The 23,526-nt window shown below is 40.0% G+C and overlaps 1 protein-coding gene across 1 annotated transcript in view; it reads right to left on the bottom strand.

Annotated features, from left to right (window-relative positions):
• Window positions 1-23,526, bottom strand: part of npc1l1 (NPC1-like 1) — a 43,500-nt gene that overhangs the window by 11,856 nt on the left and 8,118 nt on the right. Inside the window, exons 7-17 of the mRNA XM_061986165.1 lie at window positions 16,942-17,114; window positions 16,687-16,815; window positions 15,100-15,282; window positions 14,263-14,377; window positions 8,934-9,199; window positions 8,765-8,854; window positions 4,464-4,654; window positions 1,503-1,630; window positions 1,292-1,421; window positions 1,156-1,211; window positions 921-1,071 (exon numbers count right to left, since the gene is read on the bottom strand). Coding sequence (XP_061842149.1) covers window positions 921-1,071; window positions 1,156-1,211; window positions 1,292-1,421; window positions 1,503-1,630; window positions 4,464-4,654; window positions 8,765-8,854; window positions 8,934-9,199; window positions 14,263-14,377; window positions 15,100-15,282; window positions 16,687-16,815; window positions 16,942-17,114 — 1,612 coding nt within the window. The remainder of the gene's footprint in view (window positions 1-920; window positions 1,072-1,155; window positions 1,212-1,291; window positions 1,422-1,502; window positions 1,631-4,463; window positions 4,655-8,764; window positions 8,855-8,933; window positions 9,200-14,262; window positions 14,378-15,099; window positions 15,283-16,686; window positions 16,816-16,941; window positions 17,115-23,526) is intronic.

A 23,526-nucleotide genomic window follows, 5' to 3' on the forward strand; every position in this document is an offset into this window, starting at 1 on the left:
GTTTTATATCATTTTGTTTTGGTTTACAGATAGTTTTTTTTTCAAACGTAAAATCTATCATTTAAAAAAATTAATTTTCAAACATTTTTTTGTTTGCACATATATTGTTTACAACTCTTTTTCTGATCAATCAACACAATTAAAAATGTTTTTGTTCACAAATATTTTTTACAAAATTTTGTTTGTCAATATTTTAGTTTAATTTCAAATCCATTACTTGTGTTTACAAATTGTTTTTATTCTGCGAATGTTTTTTTAAATTATTTTTGGTTACAAAAATTTTTTTTTTTTCATTTGTAATTCGTTATTTAATTTTTTTACAAATAGTTTTGGAAATCTTTTTTGTTTGCAAGTGTCTTTTTAAATTTCAAATCCATTATTTTTGTTTACAAATAGTTTTTTTTGGCAATTATTTTCTATTTAAAATGGCATTTTTAATTTCAAATCCATCTTTTTTTTTTTATAATAATTTTTTTAGCAAATATTTTTCAAATTTCAGATGCATTTTTTTCTTTTTACTAATTTATTTTTTAGTTTGGTTGCATAAAAAGATACCTTGGCTGTGCGGGGGATATTTACAATAAATTATGACGTTAACTCGAGGGCAACAAAATATATCCATCCATCCATTTTCTACCGCTTGTCCCTTTTGGGGTCGCGGGGGGTGCTGGAGCCTATCTCAGCTGCATTCGGGCGGAAGGCGGGGTACACCCTGGACAAGTCGCCACCTCATCTAGGGGCCAACAAAATATAGTCCTTTCAAACCTAACAGTATTTTTACACAACCTCTAGAACCAGCCTCCAAAGGACATTAGGGCTTCTTTTTTTTGCAAAATGTGTAAGCCTTACAAAAAAAAAAAAGACCAAAAACAAATGGTTCACATACAAAAAGCCAGGAGAAACATTTCAGGAGGTCTTACGTGTAAGGGAAGACTTCAAAGTCCGGTGAGGTTCCAGGTACTTTCCTCATGCTGTCAGTGATGTTGTTGGCCAGCTCTCTGGCACTCAGTAAAGCTGCAGTGAACTCTTGAGAGTTGGCCAGAGGCGTGTGGTAAGCCATGAAACGGGAGGCTATGTGTGTGTGTCCAGGCATAAAAGCTCCGTCACTCACACATCTCTTAAAAAAAACTTTAAAAAAAAAAAAAAAAATCTTACCGATAATTTCTCCATTTTCGTCTCTCACCACAGCCGTGTCGTAGGCTCCCAGTCCTCTGTATGAAGGACACACAGACTGTAAGCGAGCGATCTTTGGCATTGTGTAATGTTTGTGTGGACAACAGCCAAAACACACCCTTTGGGACACTGCAGGCCAGGCCTGTTCCCCAGGAAGCTAGGCAAAAAGCGGTTGAACTCCTCTGTTGTGGGCCTGAGGACCCCGTCTTGGGGGCGAGGCAAACACTTGCGTCCGCATAAAAAAGCGGCTATGACAACACATGCATGTCTTTAGAAAGTCCTACAATTTATATCGATAATAATATACTTATCTCAGCAGCCAGTCTCACATGTATCTGCGGGACAAAACTTCCCAGCATTCGGACCGATGGTGTAAAGTCGACAACATCTGGATGCAGGGTTCAGCCAGTCGATGAAATCGTCCACCCAGGAGTTTGCAGAAATGCCCAAATATGATCTACAGACCATAACAAGGAAGAAATGGGCAAATTATTTTATTCGTCTTTCCGCCTTTTATTTTCTGTTCATTCTATATACCAGGGGTCCCCAAACTACGGCCTGCGGGCCGGATCCGGCCCCCCAGCATCCAAAATCCGGCCCACAGGAAGTGCCAAGTTTAAAAAAAAGTATTTTTTTTTATTTTTTATTTTTTTTAATATCTTTCCTTTCTAATCCATTTCCTACCACTTGTTACTCTTGGTGCCTCCTAGCCGCTCAGGCAAATCATATTGTCTAAAAATTAATTTTCCCTTCGATAACATGACAATGTTAAATGTTGATGAACATCAATGTTAATTGATGTTAAATGACAAAACGGATTATAAAGACAATGTATATATGTATATATACATATATATATATATATATATATATATATATATATATATATATATATATATATATATATATATACAGCCTGGCCCCTAGCCAAATTTTTTTAACCCAATGCGGCCCCCGAGTCAAAAAGTTTGGGGACCCCTGCTATATACAGTCAAAAGTTGACATACACTTGTAAAGAACATAATGTCATGGCTGTCTTGAGTTTCCAATCATTTCTACAAGTCTTTATTTTTTTGTGATAGAGTGATTAGAGCACATACTTGTTGGTCACAAAAAACATTCATGAAGTTTGGTTCTTTTATGAATTTATTTTTGGTCTACTGAAAATGTGGTCAAAAGTATACATACAGCAATGTTAATTTTGGTTACATGTCCCTTGGCAAGTTTCACTGCAATAAGGCGCTTTTGGTAGACATCCACAAGCTTCTGGTTGAATTTTTGACCACTCCTCTTGACAAAATTGGTGCAGTTCAGTTAAATTTGTTGGTTTTCTGACATTGGACTTGTTTCTTCAGCATTGTCCACACGTTTAAGTCAGGACTTTGGGAAGGCCATTCTAAAACCTTCATTCTAGCCTGATTTAGCCATTCCTTCACCACTTTTGACGTGTGTTTGGGGTCATTGTCCTGTTAGAATACCCAACTGCGCCCAAGACCCAAACTCCGGGCTGATGATTTTAGGTTGTCCTGAAGAATTTGGAGGTAATCCTCCTTTTTCATTGTCCCATTTACTTTCTGGAAAGCACCAGTTCCATTGGCAGCAAAACAGGCCCAGAGCATAATACTACCACCACCATGTTTGACGGTAGGAATGGTGTTCCTGCAATTAAAGGCCTCACCTTTTCCCCTCCAAACATATTACTGGGTATTGTGGGCCAAACCGCTCAATTTTTGTTTCATCTGACCACAGAACTTCTTCCAGAAGGTCTTATCTTTGTCCATGTTATGTCAGATGAAACAAAAATTGAGCTGTTCGGCCACAATACCCAGCAATATGTTTGGAGGAGAAAAGGTGAGGCTTTTAATCCCAGGAACATCATGCCTACCGTCAAGCATGGTGGTGGTAGTATTATGCTCTGGGCCTGTTTTAAACTGTGGTACGTGTATCATTGGTGGTACATGGGCTCCATCTAGTGGTATGCCAAATAATCACTTGATTAAAGTACAGTGTTTTATTTTCTTATATTCAAACTAGGGTTGTACAGTATACCAGTATTAGTATAGTACCGCGATACTAATGAATCATATTCGGTACTTGACTGCCTCTGAAAAGTACCGGTCCCCCACCCCCCATACCCCCTGACCGGCGTCACAATGTAAACAAATGCCATTGGTGGATCTACACCTGAAATCCACTGTAATGATACCAAGTACAGTAGCGTACTATGATTACGTCGATATTTTTTGGCATCACAACATCTTCTTTCATTTTTTTAAAATGTATATTATGTTTATAAACTCAGGAAATATGTACCTGGATACATGAGGACTTTGAATATGACCAAGGTATGATCCTGTAACGACTTGGTATCGGATTGATACCCAAATTTGTGGTATCATCCAAAACTACTACTACCGTAAGTATCAAACAAGAGAAGAATAAGTGATTATTACATTTTAACAGAAGTGTAGATAGAACATGTTAAAAGAGAAAGTAAGCAGATATTAACAGTAAATTAACAAGTAGATTAATAATTAATTTTCTACCATTTGTCCTTAATAACTTTGACAAAATAATACAATTATAAATGACACAATATGTTACTGCATACGTCAGCAGACTAAATTATGAGCCTTTGTTTGCTTACTTACTAATAAAAGACAAGTTGTCTAGTATGTTCTCTATTTCATTTAAGGACAAACTTTCAATAAGAAACATGTTTAATGTACCATAATATTGTTTTGTTAAAATAAAGCCAATAATGCCATTTTTTGTGGTCCCCTTTATTTAGAAAAGTACCGAAAAGTACCGAAATAATTTTGGTACCGGTATCAAAATATTGGTATCGGGACAACACTAATTCAAACACAGTGTTACTGTTTAAATTGTGTGTAATGAAATATACTTGTTAACTAAAACCTCTGCCTTGTTTTAAATGAATACTTGGGCCTACTGTGCTACGGTATTTTAATGTTGGTCAATATTGTGGTAATTGGACAGTTTTTTTTTTCTGAGGTGGTACTTGATGAGAAAAGTTTGAGAACCACTGCAGCGAGTCCAAGGACAACCACGTGTATTGAACATATGTTTGTGTTCACAATCAGCGAGAGATGACCTTTATCAGCCCAGATCAGATGTTGGAACTGACAACTTTTTATCAGCTGCGAGGACGTAAAAAGGTGCTACGATGATACCAGCGGGTTCAAGGCTCAGGCAAGGGAAGAAGAAAAAAAAGACGATACCAGAAGGCTGCATTGAGGCAGGGAATTCAATGAATATGAGGAACTCACAGTTCAGGGTGATTGGTGGCGTATTGAATCTTCTGGGTCATGGAAAAGGGGTCGCAGCCCACGCTGGAACACACGGCGTTCATGCCCTCCGTGGTGTTAAAACTGAAGCCTCGTTTTGTCACAAAATAAACGGGGACTCCCACTTCCAAATATTTGTACAGGTACTTGAAATAATCCAGCATGTAAGAGCCCTGCGTCAGAAGAAAACATAAAAAGTTGGTTAGGAGGCACGGGCAAATCTATAATGAATAAAGCAAAACATGTTCTAGACCAGGTCTGGGCAAATTAAGGCCCGTGGGCCACATGCGGCCCGTTAAGCTTCTCAATCTGGCCCGCCGGACATTCCCAAATAATTTTTTTAGATCTTTAAGATGGAAAGTGTAGCTGCCATTATGATGTGCAGTCATGTTTTCTAACGACCGTAAGTCTTCAACTATACAAAGTATTTCAATTAGAGATGTCCGATAAATGCATTAAAATGTAATATCGGAAATTATCGGTATCGTTTTTTTATTTATTATCGGTATCGTTTTTAAAAAATTTTTTAAATCAACATAAAAAACACAAGATACACTTACAATTAGTGCACCAACCCAAAAAATCTCCCTCCTCCATTCACACTCATTCACACAAAAGGGTTGTTTCTTTCCGTTATTAATGTTCTGGTTCCTACATTATATATCAATATATATCAATACAGTCTGCAAGGGATACAGTCCGTAAGCACACATGATTGTGCGTGCTGCTGGTCCACTAATAGTACTAACCTTTAACAGTTAATTTTACTCATTTTCATTAATTACTAGTTTCTATGTAACTGTTTTTATATTGTTTTACTTTCTTTTTTGTTCAAGAATTTATTTATCTTATTTTACTAATTTTTTTAAAAAGTACCTTATCTTCACCATACTTGGTTGTCCAAATTAGGCATAATAATGTGTTAATTCCACGACTGCATGTATCGGTTGATATCGGTATCGGTTGATATCGGTATCGGTAATTAAAGAGTTGGACAATATCGGAATATCGGATATCGGCAAAAGTCTGATAAATCTATGGAAAAAAGCAGAGCCTGGCGACGCATGCGCGTTTATCATAACTCTCTCGCTCTCTCTGTCTCTGCTCCCCCCTTCACCAATGCTGCTGTGCGCACAATTAGTTTTGTTTTTAACCCCTTCTTAACCCTGAACGTACATTGAAAATACACGCAACCCTAACTCAAAATGCCGGACATTTGAGGCATTTAAGAAACTCCGCCCGGACAGCCCCGCAAAAGGGGACATGTCCCGTGAAAAGAGGACGTAGGGTCAGTCTATCTTAGAGGAAAATTTAATTTAAAACATTTGTATGCTCGTACAACACTTAAAACCTTTAGCATATCAGTATGTGGAATTAAATTATGGAATGGATTAAGCAAATAAATCAAACAAAGCACCAATATGATTCAGTTTAAAGGGGAACATTATCACCAGACCTATGTAAGCGTCAATATATACCTTGATGTTGCAGAAAAAAGACCATATATTTTTTTAACCGATTTCCGAACTCTAAATGGGTGAATTTTGGCGAATTAAACACCTTTCTATTATTCGCTCTCGGGGCGATGACGTTGTGACGTCACATCAGGAAGCAATCCGCCATTTTCTCACTTTCGTCGGTGTGTTGTCGGAGGGTGTAACAACACGAACAGGGACGGATTCAAGTTGCACCAGTGGCCCAAAGATGCGAAAGTGGCAAGAAATTGGACGAAATTTGTTCAAAATACGAGGGTGTGGGGAAAGCCGACGAAATGGTCAGTCGTTTGTTCCGCACACTTTACCGACGAAAGCTATGCTACGACAGAGATGGCAAGAATGTGTGGATATCCTGCGACACTCAAAGCAGATGCATTTCCAACCATAAAGTCAAAGAAATCTGCCGCCAGACCCCTATTGAATCTGCTGGTGTGTGTGAGCTCAATAGCTTCAGTTTCTTCTTCAATTTCGTTTTTCGCTACCTGCCTCCACACTACAACCATCCGTTTCAATACATGCGTAATCTGTTGAATCGCTTAAGCCGCTGAAATCCGAGTCTGAATCTGAGCTAATGTTGCTATACCTTGCTGTTTGTTTGTATTGGCATCACTGTGTGACGTCACAGGAAAATGGACGGGTGTATATAACGATGGTTAAAATCAGGCACTTTGAAGCTTTTTTTAGGGATATTGCGTGATGGGTAAAATTTTGAAAAAAACTTCGAAAAATAAAATAAGCCACTGGGAACTGATTTTTAATGGTTTTAACCCTTCTGAAATTGCGATAATGTTCCCCTTTAAGAGACGGTTCAAACTACAAGAGTTCACAAAGTTCACAGAACAAGAATTACGATGAACATCTTGAACCCTTTTTTATTTATTGAGACAAAGATTATTCATGTGTTTAATATTTGTATGCTTACTATGGTATATTATTTATTTGTTCACTGTTCTGTTACAGAGAACAAGTGTTAGAATAATTGTTTCTAAGTTATCACAAGATCTTTGTGTTACATTGAGTGCCCGGTGAGAAGCAAAAGCTGTCTTTGAAACCTACCAAGAAGAAGCCTTGTAAAACTCCACTGTGTAAGGGGGGAAGCAACATGAATGTGTTCCTGTTTCTTTCATGTATTGTAATCAACAGAAAGATATTGTCTGACTCAAGAACTACAAAAGCGAAGAGGAAGCAGGACCAGACTCCCCTCCAGACGACCTCTTTTTGAACCTCTTTTTTCAACTGTTTTACGAACCTCTTTTTGAACTCTTTTACGAACCTCTTTTTGAACTCTTTTACGACCTTTTCTTTTGAACTGTTGTAATCAAAGGCGATGGCTGTTTACGACCTCGTCCCTTAGAAGCAGCTGTTGTCATGTGGTCAGAGAAAGTCCAAATAAAGGGGGAGGCGTACAATCTTTTGGCAGAGCGTAATTACACTGTACAAGGGTACAGATGTCCAAGCGTCTCTCCTCAAATTGAGCCAAATTGAATTCTGTTTCTGTTTAATTCTTTAATGCTTCTTGTCTTGTTTAAAGGGGAACATTATCACAATTTCAGAAGGGTTAAAACCATTAAAAATCAGTTCCCAGTCGCTTATTTTATTTTTCGAAGTTTTTTCAAAAATTTTACCCATCACGCAATATCCCTAAAAAAAGCTTCAAAGTGCCTGATTTTAACCATCGTTATATACACCCGTCCATTTTCCTGTGACGTCACACAGTGATGCCAACTCAAACAAACATGGCGCATAGAACAGCAAGCTATAGCGACATTAGCTCGGATTCAGACTCGGATTTCAGCGGCTTAAGCGATTCAACAGATTACGAATGTATTGAAACGGATGGTTGTAGTGTGGAGGCAGGTAGCGAAAACGAAATTGAAGAAGAAACTGAAGCTATTGAGCCATTTCGGTTTGAACCGTATGCAAGCGAAACCAACGAAAACGACACGACAGCCAGCGACACGGGAGAAAGCGAGGACGAATTCGACGATCGCCTTCTAACCAACGATTGGTATGTGTTTGTTTGGCATTAAAGGAAACTAACAACTATGAACTAGGTTTACAGCATATGAAATACATTTGGCAACAACATGCACTTTGAGAGTGCAGACAGCCCAGTTTTCATCAATTAATATATTCTGTAGACATACCCTCATACGCTCTCTTTTCCTGAAAGCTGATCTGACCAGTCCAGTTGGAAATGCATCTGCTTTGAGTGTCGCAGGATATCCACACATTCTTGCCATCTCTGTCGTAGCATAGCTTTCGTCGGTAAAGTGTGCGGAACAAACGTCCAATTTCTTGCCACTTTCGCATCTTTGGGCCACTGGTGCAACTGGAATCCGTCCCTGTTCGTGTTGTTACACCCTCCGACAACACACCGACGAGGCATGATGTCTCCAAGGTACGGAAAACAGTCGAAAAAAAACCGGAAAATAACAGAGCTGATTTGACTCGGTGTTTGTAATGTGTTTGAGAAAATGGTGGATTGCTTCCTGATGAGCGAATAATAGAAAGGCGTTTATTTCGCCAAAATTCACCCATTTAGAGTTCGGAAATCGGTTAAAAAAATATATGGTCTTTTTTCTGCAATATCAAGTTATATATTGACTTGATAGGTCTGGTGATAATGTTCCCCTTTAATAGATATCATCGAAAAGGGGTAGGATTAAATAAACTCTGCTTCTTCCTACTCCTTTTCGGACTTGCTGTAATGAAACAACTGGAATTGTGTGATGCATTACATTGTATCGTATGCATGTTCCAAATAAACTGAAATACCGGACTGACCTGGGGCATGGCCAGCTCCTGGTCCAGACCCACGGTCACGTTGAACATGAGGTAGAGCGAAGCACTGAACAGGAAGAGGAACGCCAACATCTGCGGAGAGAATGTTTGCCACGACACATTTAGGAGATGGTAATTGTCATTTAAGATTGAAATAATGTCTCAGTCGTACCACGAGGAATCGAACGTAACGGTTGAGCAGCACAGGGGCGTAATATTTCCTCATGAGAGGGAGCAGGAAGCCCTCGTTGGGCTTGTTGGGTCTCTTGGTCGCCACGGTGACACAGCAGAACAGCTCGCAGCGGTTGCCGTCCTGGCGCCGGGCGTCCAGCGACAGGAGCGCCACGAAGGCCGTCATCTGGAGGACGAAGTCCATGAGCACGGCCAGAGCGGCGTACAAAGCGAAGGACTTCACCGCAGGCATGGTGGACAAGGCCCCTTGGAGACAAAGCAGCACAACACGGTCAGGACATTAAGCACACCTGCACATACAAATGGTGGCGGCATTTACATTCTACAATGTTTATACACCAGGGGTCGGCAACCCAAAATGTTGAAAGAGCCATATTGGACCAAAAATACAAAAACAAATCTGTCTGGAGCCGCAAAAAATTAAAAGCCATATTACAGATAGTGTGTCATGAGATATAAATTGAACTAAGAAGACTTAAAGGAAACTAAATGACCTCAAATATACCTACAGATGAGGCATAATGATGCAATATGTACATATAGCTAGCCTAAATAACATGTTAGCATCGATTAGCTTGCAGTCATGCAGTGACAAAATATGTCTGATTAGCACTCCACACAAGTCAATAACATCAACGAAACTCACCTTTGTGCATTCATGCACAACGTTAAAAGTTTGGTGGACAAAACGAGACAGAAAAAGAAGTGGCATAAAACACGTCCTAGAAAGTCGGAGAAAGTTGTACATGTAGGTTCAAGGACCGCCAAAATTAGTAGGACAAAACGGCGCTCGCCAAATACTCGAATCAGTGAAGCATGTTTAATATAAACAGTGTGCTTTATAACAATTAGGGAGGTTTGTGTCATGTTTGTCCTCCTACAGAAACCATATTTAAACAAAAAAATATATTTTTCCCCTCATCTTTTTCCATTTTTCATACATTTTTCAGAGAGCTCAAGAGAGCCACCAGGGCGGCGCTAAAGAGCCACATGCGGCTCTAGAGCCGCGGGTTGCCAACCCCTGGTATACACAATGTAAGTATGGTAGTACACATGATGTACATTATTTTGCCAAAAGTATTTGGCCACCAGCCTTGACTCACATATGAACTTGAAGTGCCATCCCATTCCTAACCCATAGGGTTCAATATGATGTCGGTCCACCTTTTGCAGCTATTACAGCTTCAACTCTTCTGGCAAGGCTGTCCATAAGGTTGCGGAGTGGGTTTATAAGGAATTTTCCACCATTCTTCCAAAAGCGCATAGGTGAAGGTCACACACTGATGTTGGCCGAAGAGGCCTGGTTCTCAGTCTCCGTTCTAATTCATCCCAAAGGTGTTCTATCGGGTTCATGTCAGGACTCTGTGCAGGCCAGTCAAGTTCATCCACACCAGACTCTGTCATTCATGTCTTTATGGACCTTGCTTTGTGCACTGGTGCACAGTCATGTTGGAAGAGGAAGGGGGCCCGCTCCAAACTGTTCCCACAAGGTTGGGAGCCTGGAATTGTCCAAAATGTTTTGGTATGCTGGAGTATTCAAAGGTCCTTTCACTGGAACTAAGGGGCCAAGACCAACTCCTGAAAAACAACCCCACACCATAATTCCTCCTCCAACAAATTTCACACTCGGCACAATGCAGTCCGAAATGTAGCGTTCTCCTGGCAACTTCCGAACCCAGACTCATCTATCAGATTGCCAGATGGAAACGCGTGATTCATCAATCCAGAGAAGGCGTCTCCACTGCTCTAGAGTCCAATGGCGACGTGCTTTACACCACTGCATCCGAGATGCAGCTGCACGACCATGGAAACCCATTCCATGAAGCTCTCTGCGTACTGTCCGTGGGCTAATTGGAAGGTCACATGAAGTTTGGAGCTCTGTAGCAACTGACTGTGCAGAAAGTCTTTGCACTATGCGCTTCAGCATCCGCTGACCCCTCTCTGTCAGTTTACGTGGCCTACCACTTGGTGGCTGAGTTGCTGTTGTTCCCAAACTTTTCCATTTTCTTATAATAAAGCCGACAGTTGACTTTGAAATATTTAGGAGTGAGAAAACTTCACGACTGGATTTGTTGCACAGGTGGCATCCTATGACAGTTCCACGCTGGAAATCACTGAGCTCCTGAGAGCGGCCCATTCTTTCACTAATGTTTGTAGAAACAGTCTCCATGCCTAAGTGCTTGATTTTATACACCTGTGGCCAGGTCAAGTGATTAGGACACCTGATTCTCATCATTTGGATGGGTGGCCAAATACTTTTGGCAATATAGTGTAATTATGATAGTATACACAATGTTAGTATATTTATTAACATACACAATGTTAGTATACTAGCACAATAGCATACACAATGTTTGTATGACAGTATATACAATGTTAGTATATTAGCATACACAATGTTAGTATACTAGTATGATTGCCTACACAATGTAAGTATGATAGTATACACAACATAAGTATGATAGTATACACAATGTTAGTATACTAGTATACGGTATGTTAGTATACTAGTTTGATAGTTTCCACAGTGCAAGTATGATAGTACACACAATGTAAGTATGATGTATACACAATGTTAGTATACTAGTATACACAAGGATAGTATACTTGTATGATAGTACAACAAATGTAAGTATGGTAGTACACACAATGTTAGTATACAAGTATACACAATGTAAATATACTAGTATGATAGTATAAATAATGTTTGTGTGCGAGTATGCACTATGGTAGTATACACAATGTTAGTATACTAGTATGATATTATACACAATGTCACTATACTAGTATACACAATGTTAATGTACTAGCGTGATAGTATACACAATGTTGGTATACTAGTGTACACAATGTTAGTTTACTAGCATGATAGTATACACAATGTAAGTATGATAGTATACACAATGTTAGTATGATAGTATACACAATGTTAGTAGACTAGTGTGATAGTATACACAATGTAAGTATGATAGTATACACAATGTTAGTATACTAGTATGATAGTATACACAATGTAAGTATGATAGTATACACAATGTAAGTATGATAGTATACACAATGTTAGTACACTAGTATGATAGTATACACAATGTTAGTATACTAGTATGATATATACACAATGTAAGTATGATAGTATACACAATGTTAGTATACTAGTATGATAGTATACACAATGTAGGTATGATAGTATACACATTGTTAGTATACTAGTATGGTAGCATACAAAATGTTTGTATAATAGTGTATACAATGTAAGTATACTAGTTTACACAATGTTAATATACTATCATAATAAAGCCACTTTTAAAACTGAGATTAATCAGATTTTTTTTTCAAATGTATCATTTGACAGCACTACTTTTTTTTAAATTGTTTTTTTACTCCCGAGGCAGCGAACAGGTACCGACAGGCCAAGCGGTGTGCGGCTTCAGCGGTCGCAGAGGCAAAAACTCGGACATGGGAGGAGTTCGGGGAAGCCATGGAAAACGACTTCCGGACGGCTTCGAAGCAATTCTGGACCACCATCCGCCGCCTCAGGAAGGGGAAGCAGTGCACTATCAACACCGTGTATGGCGAGGATGGTGTTCTGCTGACCTCGACTGCGGATGTTGTGGATCGGTGGAGGGAATACTTCGAAGACCTCCTCAATCCCACCAACACGTCTTCCTATGAGGAAGCAGTGCCTGGGGAGTCTGTGGTGGGCTCTCCTATTTCTGGGGCTGAGGTTGCTGAGGTAGTTAAAAAGCTCCTCGGTGGCAAGGCCCCGGGGGTAGATGAGATCCGCCCGGAGTTCCTTAAGGCTCTGGATGCTGTGGGGCTGTCTTGGTTGACAAGACTCTGCAGCATAGCGTGGACATCGGGGGCGGTACCTCTGGATTGGCAGACCGGGGTGGTGGTTCCTCTCTTTAAGAAGGGGAACCGGAGGGTGTGCTCTAACTATCGTGGGATCACACTCCTCAGCCTTCCCGGTAAGGTCTATTCAGGTGTACTGGAGAGGAGGCTACGCCGGATAGTCGAACCTCGGATTCAGGAGGAACAGTGTGGTTTTCGTCCTGGTCGTGGAACTGTGGACCAGCTCTATACTCTCGGCAGGGTCCTTGAGGGTGCATGGGAGTTTGCCCAACCAGTCTACATGTGTTTTGTGGACTTGGAGAAAGCATTCGACCGTGTCCCTCGGGAAGTCCTGTGGGGAGTGCTCAGAGAGTATGGGGTATCGGACTGTCTGATTGTGGCAGTCCGCTCCCTGTATGATCAGTGCCAGAGCTTGGTCCGCATTGCCGGCAGTAAGTCGGACACGTTTCCAGTGAGGGTTGGACTCCGCCAAGGCTGCCCTTTGTCACCGATTCTGTTCATAACTTTTATGGACAGAATTTCTAGGCGCAGTCAAGGCGTTGAGGGGATCTGGTTTGGTGGCTGCAGGATTAGGTCTCTGCTTTTTGCAGATGATGTGGTCCTGATGGCTTCATCTGGCCAGGATCTTCAGCTCTCACTGGATCGCTTCGCAGCCGAGTGTGAAGCGACTGGGATGAGAATCAGTACCTCCAAGTCCGAGTCCATGGTTCTCGCCCGGAAAAGGGTGGAGTGCCATCTCCGGGTTGGGGAGGAGATCTTGCCCCAAGTGGAGGAGTTCAAGTACCTCGGAGTCTTGTTCACGAGTGAGGGAAGAGTGGATCGTGAGATCGACAGGCGAATCGGTGCGGCGTCTTCAGTAATGCGGACGCTGTATCGATCCGTTGTGGTGAAGAAGGAGCTGAGCCGGAAGGCAAAGCTCTCAATTTACCGGTCGATCTACGTTCCCATCCTCACCTATGGTCATGAGCTTTGGGTTATGACCGAAAGGACAAGATCACGGGTACAAGCGGCTGAAATTAGTTTCCTCCGACGGGTGGCGGGGCTCTCCCTTAGAGATAGGGTGAGAAGCTCTGCCATCCGGGGGGAGCTCAAAGTAAAGCCGCTGCTCCTCCACATCGAGAGGAGCCAGATGAGGTGGTTCGGGCATCTGGTCAGGATGCCACCCGAACGCCTCCCTAGGGAGGTGTTTAAGGCACATCCGACCGGTAGGACACCCAGGACACGTTGGGAAGACTATGTCTCCCGGCTGGCCTGGGAACGCCTCGGGGTCCCACAGGAAGAGCTGGACGAAGTGGCTGGGGAGAGGGAAGTCTGGGCTTCCCTGCTTAGGCTGCTGCCCCCGCGACCCGACCTCGGATAAGCGGAAGAAGATGGATGGATGGATGGATTTTTTTTACTCCACATACACATTCTTACACACATTCTTACTTGAAGACCCTCTCTAAAAATATCCTTACCTAGAAAGAAGCAGACAGACTCGGAGAGACTGCACAGGAGCATGCTGGGAGCCACGTTCCCAAGCACACGGCCAATCTGCTGCTCTCTTTTCTCTTCGGGCCGCCGGACATCTCTCTGGCAGAAGTAAAAAACAAAACAACACAATTGCGACACTGCAAAAAGTCAGTGTTCAAAAACAAGAAAAAAAACAACTAAAATTAGGAGTATTTTATTTGAATTACGCACAATTATCTGCCAATAGAACAAGAACATTTGGCTTGTCAAGACTTTCCAAAACAAGTAAAATTTGCAAACATCAATGAACCCAAAAATACCTTAAAATAAGTATATTATCACTAATAACAAGTGCACTTTTCTTGGTAGAAAAAAAACGAGACCTTTTTTCTCAATATGTTGAAAAATATTCTTAAATTAAGTAAATGCCAGTGCCATTATCTTGACATAATGATTTTTTTTTTCATGCTTGAAGTAAGAAATTATTACTTTAAAAAAGTAGTTTTATACTTGTGAGTGTTGATGACACAGCTTTGCATCAATTGATATTCTAGTTTCAAGCATGTTTTACTCAATATAGGTCATAAAATCTTAGCTACAAGCTGTAATATCTTACTGAGATGATGTAGGACCAAAACCCTTAAAACAAGTAAAACACTCTAACATAAAATCTGCTTGGTGAGAAGAATTATTTAATCAGACAGAAAATAAGCAAATATCACCCTTATTTGAGATATTTAATCTGACTTAGATTTCAGTTTTTGCAGTGTATTGCAGACTTTGTAGAAAAACAATAAAAACACATCAGATGACAGATCCACGGCATAGAAAAGGATACACACCTGGTATTCCAGGACAAAGATGAAGATGTTGTCGGCTCCGACAGCGAGCACCAGGAAAGGCACGACCTGCAGGATGACCAGCGAGGAAGGAATACCGATCCAGGAGTAGAAGCCCATGGAAGCCAACACCGAGCATGCGACCACTAAGATCCCACCCAGACCTACGAGGAACTTTGAGTCCACCTATGGGAGACAAGAAACTTTGTGAACTTTTTTTTACTGGATCACATGGTTTGTATTGCAACTTAGCACGTGGTGTAACGAGAAACTGGAAACTGTTTGCATGTTTGAAATAAACTTACACCATAAACCATAATGTCGAGTATGCAGAGATAAGCACGATATGGCAGTGGTTCTCAAATGTTTTTCCCCAGAAAACACTTGGCTCTCCAAGTACCACCATAATGACCAATATTACAATACAGTAGTGTAGTAGGCCTAAGTATCCATTAAATGAATAGGCAGAGGGTTTATTTAACAAGTATATTTAACAAGTATATACCAAGCTCCAGGCACCTCTTCTTTGAACTGTTTTACGACCTTTTCTTTGAACTGTTTTGTAACAAAGGCGATGGCTGTTTACGACCCCCCCTCCCTTAGAAACAGCTGTTGCCATGTAATCAGGGAAAGTCCAAATAAAAGAGGAGGAGTACAATCTTTCGTCAGAGCGTGGTGACCCTGTACACGAGTACAGGTGTACGCGTTTCTCCTCATTGAGCCAAATTTAATTCTGTCTCTGTTTGATTCCTTGCTTCTTGTCTTGTTTAATAGATGTCATCAGTGCTTGAACCTGACAATATACATCTGCGGTCCCCTCCAATGAGGTGTCTCATTGTGCCCATTGGGTTGAGTTTTTTCCCTGCCCTGATGTGGGATCTGAGCCGAGGATGCCGTTGTGGCTTGTGCAGCCCTTTGAGACATTTGTGATTAAGGCCTATATAAGTAAACTTTGATATGTATATATATATACATATATATATATATATATATATATATATATATATATAAATACGTTAGGTCAGGAAAAAACACAGAGGCTATTTCATACCTACAAGCCTGCTTCGCAGGTTTCCCTGCTCTTCAGGGAATTCTTCAGGGATTCTTCAGGGAAATCCCCTGAAGAGCAAGGAAACCTGCGAAACAGGCTTGTAGGGATGACATAGCCTTTGTGTTTTTTTCCTGACCTAACGTATATTCCGCTCTACCCTGGTATTGAGCATGGTGAGATTATCCTCTGCATCTGACCCATCCCCCTCACCCCCTGGGAGGTGAGGGGAGCAGTGAGCAGCAGCGGTGGCCGCGCCCGGGAATAATTTTGGTGATTTAACCCCCAATTCCAACCCTTGATGCTGAGTGCCAAGCAGGGAGGTAATGGGTCCCATTTTTATAGTCTTTGGTATGACTCGGCCAGGGTTTGAACTCACGACATACCGATCTCAGGGCGGACACTCTAACCACAAGGCCTCAACCATATATATATATATATACTGTATATATATGACCCCCAAAAGGACAAGCGGTAGAAAATGGATGGATGGATATATGAGTTCGTATAATTCGGTAGACAATGCTATATTCATGTCTTACCAGTATGCGCCTCCATGATGAGTACTCCCCCAATGCAACAGCGATGTAAACAAAGATTACAGCGTAGCTGATCATGAAGATGGGAATGTCCTCTGCTGTTGTGCGATTAATCTCGTCCTCCAGAGACCTCTGTGGGTTTTAGCACAAGTCATATAGTCTCTAAAAATAACAGTCTCTTTGATTTCCTACTTCAACATTAGCAGTATTGACTATTTGTTCAATTTTCTCACTGTGAGAGTCCCCGATTTTCCATACCTCTGCCATGTATGCAAATGTGAAGTTGGCCGTTGGGTCTCTTTGGTAGGCTTGGACAATTTTCAGATACTCTTTCTCCCACTGCAAGGCCACGTTAAACTTGACGTGAGTCCGCGGATAGTTGTTGAGGGAGAAGGTCAAGATGAAGGCCTCTGCATTAGTGTAATCATCACCTGGGAGGAAAAATGTTACAACATGGCTGGATGAGGTGCCTTGTTGGTGTATCATAAGAGTATTTTTTTTTTAAATATGTATGAATACTGGGGATGTCTTCATACACATTTTTGGCCTTAGAGCCGATCCGATTTGAGCCCCAATTGGATACTTCAACAATAGACAATAGAACTAAAAATGTTTTTGTAGCGAGTACCGTATTTTTCGGAGTATAAGTCGCACCGGCCGAAAATGCATAATAAAGAAGGAAAAAAACATATATAAGTCGCACTAGAGTATAAGTCGCATTTTTTGGGGAAATTTATTTGATAAAACCCAACACCAAGAATAGACATTTGAAAGGCAATTTAAAATAAATAAAGAATAGTGAACAACAGGCTGAATAAGTGTACGTTATATGAGGCATTAATAACCAACTGAGAACGTGCCTGGTATGTTAACGTAACATATTATGGTAAGAGTCATTCAAATAACTATAACATATAGAACATGCTATACGTTTACCAAACAATCTGCCACTCCTAATCGCTAAATCCCTTGAAATCTTATACGTCTAGTCTCTTACGTGAATGAGCTAAATAATATTATTTGATATTTTACGGTAATGTGTTAATAATTTCACACATAAGTCGCTCCTGAGTATAAGTCGCACCCCCGGCCAAACAATGAAAAAACTGCGACTTATAGTCCGAAAAATACGGTAACTACAATAAATCCGATAACACATTTTTATAAAGCTTATCTTATAAATTTAGAAGTTGTTAGTATTTTTGTAAACCAGATGATGCATTGAATTTGTGGTATTGAACGCTACACTGCAAAAAGTCAGTGTTCAAAAACAAGAAAAAAAAATACAAAAATTTGAGGGAATTTTACTTGAACTAAGCAAAATTATCTGCCAATAGAACAAGAAAATTCGGCTTGTCAAGACTTTCCAAAACAAGTAAAATTAGCTAACTTCAATGAACCCAAAAATACCTTAAAATAAGTATATTCTCACTAACAACAAGTGCACTTTTCGTGATAGAAAAAAAGAGACCTTTTTACTCAATATGTTGAAAAATATTCTTAAATTATGTAAATGCTAGTGCCATTATCTTGACATAATGATATGCGCTCGGCATTACATTTCTTGAAACCAGCAAACTTATACTAAAAACTAGTTTATTTTTCTTAATGGAAAGGCAACCGCTTGTTACTCTCGGGGTCTCCTAGCCGCTCAGGCAAATCATATGGTCTAAAAATGCATTTTTCCATCGATAACATGACATCATCGCGCCACATGCGTGCACTTTCAGTCAATTAGTGCGCATATATACAGCCCGGCCCCTGGACAAAAAAGTTCTAATTGTAATTTTGAAGAATTCATCTGAATGTGCATGAACTATTTCTGTTCAAAATTCTTAGAAATGTCAGATGTTAAATGTTTCAATATTAACTGTCAGTTTACTGCACTGTGCCAACTGTACTACTATATGAGTACGTATTTTCTATTGTTTCATTGAAAATAAAACAGAAAAGTCCATTTGGCTGTCATCTGTTTTAATTATGAGACACAATTGTGTCAAAGTCATGATTTTTTTCATGCTTGAAATAATAAATTATTACTTTAAAAAAGTAGTTTTATACTTGTGAGTGTTGATGACACAGCTTTGCAACAGTTGATATTTTAGTTTCAAGCATGTTTTACTCAATATAGGTCATCAAATCTCAGCAACAAGCTTGTTTTTTCATGTATATATTCATTTCACACCATATTCATTGCACTTCTACATTTTTTATATTTCTATATATTTGCACATTGTTTTTCTAGCATGCACACATCGCACTGTATGGAATGGCCTCAATCTCGTTACCTTGCGTAATGACAATAAAGCTGATTCTGATTCTGATTCTGAATATCTTACTGAGATCATTTAGGACCAAAACACTTAAAACAAGTAAAACACTAAGATAAAATCTGCTTAGTGAGAAGAATTATCTTATCAGACAGAAAATAAGCACATATCACCCTTATTTGAGATATTTAATCTTACTTAGATTTCAGTTTTTGCAGTGTACAGTATATATTATGACTTCCATTTAAATAATTTGGGTTTTGTCCTCAAAGCCTTCCTGTATCCAGAGACTTAACTCCATGAGTTTGTAAACATTAACAAACACAACCCAACTTTTTTTTTCATTTTAACAAGAAGAAAAAAGAGAAAAGAAAAACACTTCAGCACACTCAAAGTTCGATATCGTTGTTGGGGTCCAAAAAAACCCTGATCGCTTTACTCCCAAGATCGCTTTATATAAAAATCCTTGTTTTTCACTGTTTTCTTTTCGAAAACGTTATGCACTTTTCCGCCGTAGCTTGGCTGCCTGAACCTGCTTGGTGATAGTGCCCCCATGTGACGTCACAGAATGGTTTACTTGTGCTCTATCCACCAATAGGCAGAGGTGGGTAGAGTAGCCAGAAATTGTACTCAAGCAGAGGTGTGGACTCGAGTCACATGACTTGGACTCGAGTCAGACTCGAGTCATGAATTTGATGACTTTAGACTCGACTTGACAAAATGTAAAAAGACTTGCAACTCGACTTAGACTTTAACATCAATGACTTGTGACTTCACTTGGACTTGAGCCTTTTGAATTGACATGACTTGACATGACTTGCTACTTTCCCCAAAACCCAAAGATGAAAAAGTTATTCGGGAGCGCTCCGTATTTTTCATTGTGTACTTGTCTATCAGCGTTGCGTGTGTCAGCTGGTGTGGTCTCAGTACAACAGCCAATCAAATTAGATCTACTTTGTTTTCATCACACAGCATTCATCCAATCAAATTGCAGGACAACCAACGAAGAAGACATGTCCAAACCACACGCCAGTGAACAAAAAATGATACCTAAAATAATTTTGTTTGGGTATAAAAATTACGAGGTGGTCAACACAAAACGGTTTGCAGTATGCAACACATGCGGTTCGAAAATTACTGATGGAGAGGCAACAACTTCCAACTTCGTCCGGCATTTGAAGTTGCACAAAGAACGGTAAGTTTTGAATGTAAGATAACGTTTATTGGCTAAGTAACGTGACTTTTATTTGCTGTGTAGTTAAATCAGTGAGGCTGTAAACTCACTGCTAACGTTATAACGTTATTGCAAACACGGGAATCTGTTGCAGTTCACTACCTTATTCATACTTTTTGTTCAGTGATTTTTTTTAAGCAGGGTTACGTTAGTCAATATATCACACGTAACGTTAGACGGCGGTCAGCAGCACCGCGTATTTTAGCCACCTAAAAAAAGACAAAAATAGTAAAATAAAGGTCAGTTAAAATGTATACTATATTATGAATATGTGTACCGTTTTAGCTAGCTTTCTGACATACTGTTGGTCCGTGGATCGATTGGTATCGGGCCGCACAAGAAATACTTTTTTTTTTTTTCTTTTTTTAATTAAATCAACATAAAAAACACAAGATACACTTACAAGTAGTGCACCAACCCAAAACAACTCTCTCCCCCTTTTGTTCTGGGCATTGAACATGAAGACTCTTCCTTCACTGTTCCGAGTGGCCATGAGAGTCTTGGCAGTGCCTGCCTCCAGTGCTCCAGTGGAGCGAGTTTTCAGCCATGGTGGCATCATACTACGCCCCCATCGTGCACAAATGACTGACAGACTCTTGGCTAATTTGGTCTTTTGCAAATGCAATGCAGCATAGGGCCCTGACATATAAAAAGTACAACTTTTTTGTTATGTTCACGTATATGTCATGTTTTTTCAATGTTAACACTTTTGTACAAATAAGTACATTTGCACTTTATTTTTCAATGTGTTTGTTCTGTAAAGGAATGAGTTAATGTTTAAAATGACTGGTTAATAGTGCTATTATAAAGTGCAATGTCAGCACAATTTTCTTTCCTGCAATTTAATATGCACTTGTTTGAATAAATAAATACAGCGTTTGAAAAGCATACACAATCTGTGTTAATATATTAGTCTGTGGTTAAAAGGACTTGAAAGGACTCGAAACTCAAAATGCAGGACTTAGGACTTGACTTGAGACTTTCCAGTCTTGACTTTGGACTTGACTCGGGGCTTGCCTGTCTTGACTCGGGACTTGACTCGGACTTGAGGGCAAAGACTTGAGACTTACTTGTGACTTGCAAAACAATGACTTGGTCCCACCTCTGTACTCAAGTAAGAGTACTGTTACTTTAGAGATTTATTACTCAAGTAAAAGTAAGGAGTAGTCACCCAAATATTTACTTGAGTAAAAGTAAAAAGTATGTTGTGAAAAAACTACTCAAGGACTGAGTAACTGATGAGTAACATACACACTCATATCATATATATATATATATATATATATATATATATATATATATATATATATATATATATATATATATATATATATATATATATATATATACATACATACATACACACATACATATACAACTGCTTCCAGTTCGAGGCACACAAACATACAGGGCTCTTTATCGCCGCCCTAGTGGCTCTCTGAAGCTTTTTCAAAAATGTATGAAAAATGGACAAATATATTTTTTGTGTTAATATGGTTTCTGTAGGAGGACAAACATGACACAAACCTCCCTAATCGTTATAAAGCACACTGTTTATATTAAACATGCTTCAATGATTCGAGTATTTGGCGAGCGCCGTTTTGTCCTACTAATTTTGGCGGTCCTTGAACTCACCGTAGTTTCTTTACATGTATAACTTTCTAGGACGTGTTTTATGCGACTTCTTTTTCTGCCTCATTTTGTCCACCAAACTGTTAACGTTGTGCATGAAGGCACAAAGGTGAGTTTTGTTGATGTTATAGACTTGTGTGGAGTGCTAATCAGACATTTGGTCACTGCATTGATGCAAGCTAATCGATGCTAACATGCTGTTTAGGCTAGCCATATGTTCATATTGCATCATTATGCCTCATTTGTAGCTATATTTGAGGTAATTTAGTTTCCTTTAAGTCCTCCATCCATCCATCCATTTTGTACCGCTTATTCCCTTCGGGGTCGCGGGGGGCGCTGGAGCCTATCTCAGCTACAATCGGGCAGAAGGCAAGTCGCCACCTCATCACAGGGCCAACACAGATAGACAGACAACATTCACACACTAAGGCCAATTTAGTGTTGCCAATCAACCTATCCCCAGGTGCATGTTTTTTGAAGTGGGAGGAAGCCGGAGTAACCAGAGGGAAGACATGTAGTCACGGGGAGGACAAGAAAACTCCACACAAAAAGATCTCGAGCCCGGGATTGAACCCAGGACTACTCAGGACCTTCGTATTGTGACCCCTCTTCCACCGTGATGCCCTCCTATAAGTCCTCTTAATTAAATTTATATCTCATGACACACTATCTGTATGTAATATGGCTTTTAATTTTTTGCGGCTCCAGACAGATTTGTTTTTGTATTTTTGGTCCAAAATGGCTTTTTCACCATTTTGGGTTGCCGACCCCTGGCCTAGTGCAATGCTTCTCAATTATTATTTGACATGCCCCCCCCCCCCCCCCCCCCCCCCCCTTGGGGGCATAATCCTCCCTAAATTGAAATATGATTGAGAACCTGATATTTATTTACTGTTAGAAGCGGTCGTTGCAGCTTGAGCTCAAATTAGCAGTCAATCGCCGATTAGTTAAAAAAAGCTAATATCAAAATATCGCAAAATTGGCACATCAGATCAGGGGCCGTATTTATCAAGTGTCTTAGAGTGCCATTTTACACTTAAGTCCTGAGAATTTGCTAAATTTAGTCCTACTCTCAAACTTAAGAATAAAAGCTATTTATCAACTTTCTTAAGTCTAAGAATCACTCCTACTCTCCACGATATTTAAGAGACCTTCAGAGGTGTCCTAAGTGGTTAGGAGTTGCCAGCGAGGCGAGAGAGACGTGCGCGAACGTTCAGGGAGCGGAAGGATGTCCTGGCTTTGTTTGATGACGAGCAGCTGATCAAACGGTATCGTTTGGACAGAACGGGTATTATTTTTGTCACAGATTTAATAAGGGGTGTCATCTCATCAGCAACATCACGCAGCAGAGCTTTCACAGCAGAACTAAAGGTCATCACAATGCTTCGATATCTCGCCACTGGGAAAATGAATTGGAAAGAAATGGAAACATTAATTTTTGATTCATTGCCAATATTGTTTGTTTTGTAGTATTTTGTAGTTTATTGTCAAAATATACACTCCCATTGTCAACTTAAATATTTCTAAGATATTTCTTTATTCTTAGACAAGGGATTCCCTTCCGTGATTGGTCACTTCTATGGACACAGAAATGACGTCACCTAAAATTCCGTTTACGGCACATAGTAATGTCGTAATTCAGCTCTGAGTGTGACACTTAAGATTCAGTCCTACACTTCGCTGAAAGTGTGAGTAAGACGCTTGATA

Source organism: Nerophis lumbriciformis, linkage group LG12 (genome assembly GCF_033978685.3).
Source record: "Nerophis lumbriciformis linkage group LG12, RoL_Nlum_v2.1, whole genome shotgun sequence".
Lineage (NCBI taxonomy): Eukaryota > Metazoa > Chordata > Actinopteri > Syngnathiformes > Syngnathidae > Nerophis > Nerophis lumbriciformis.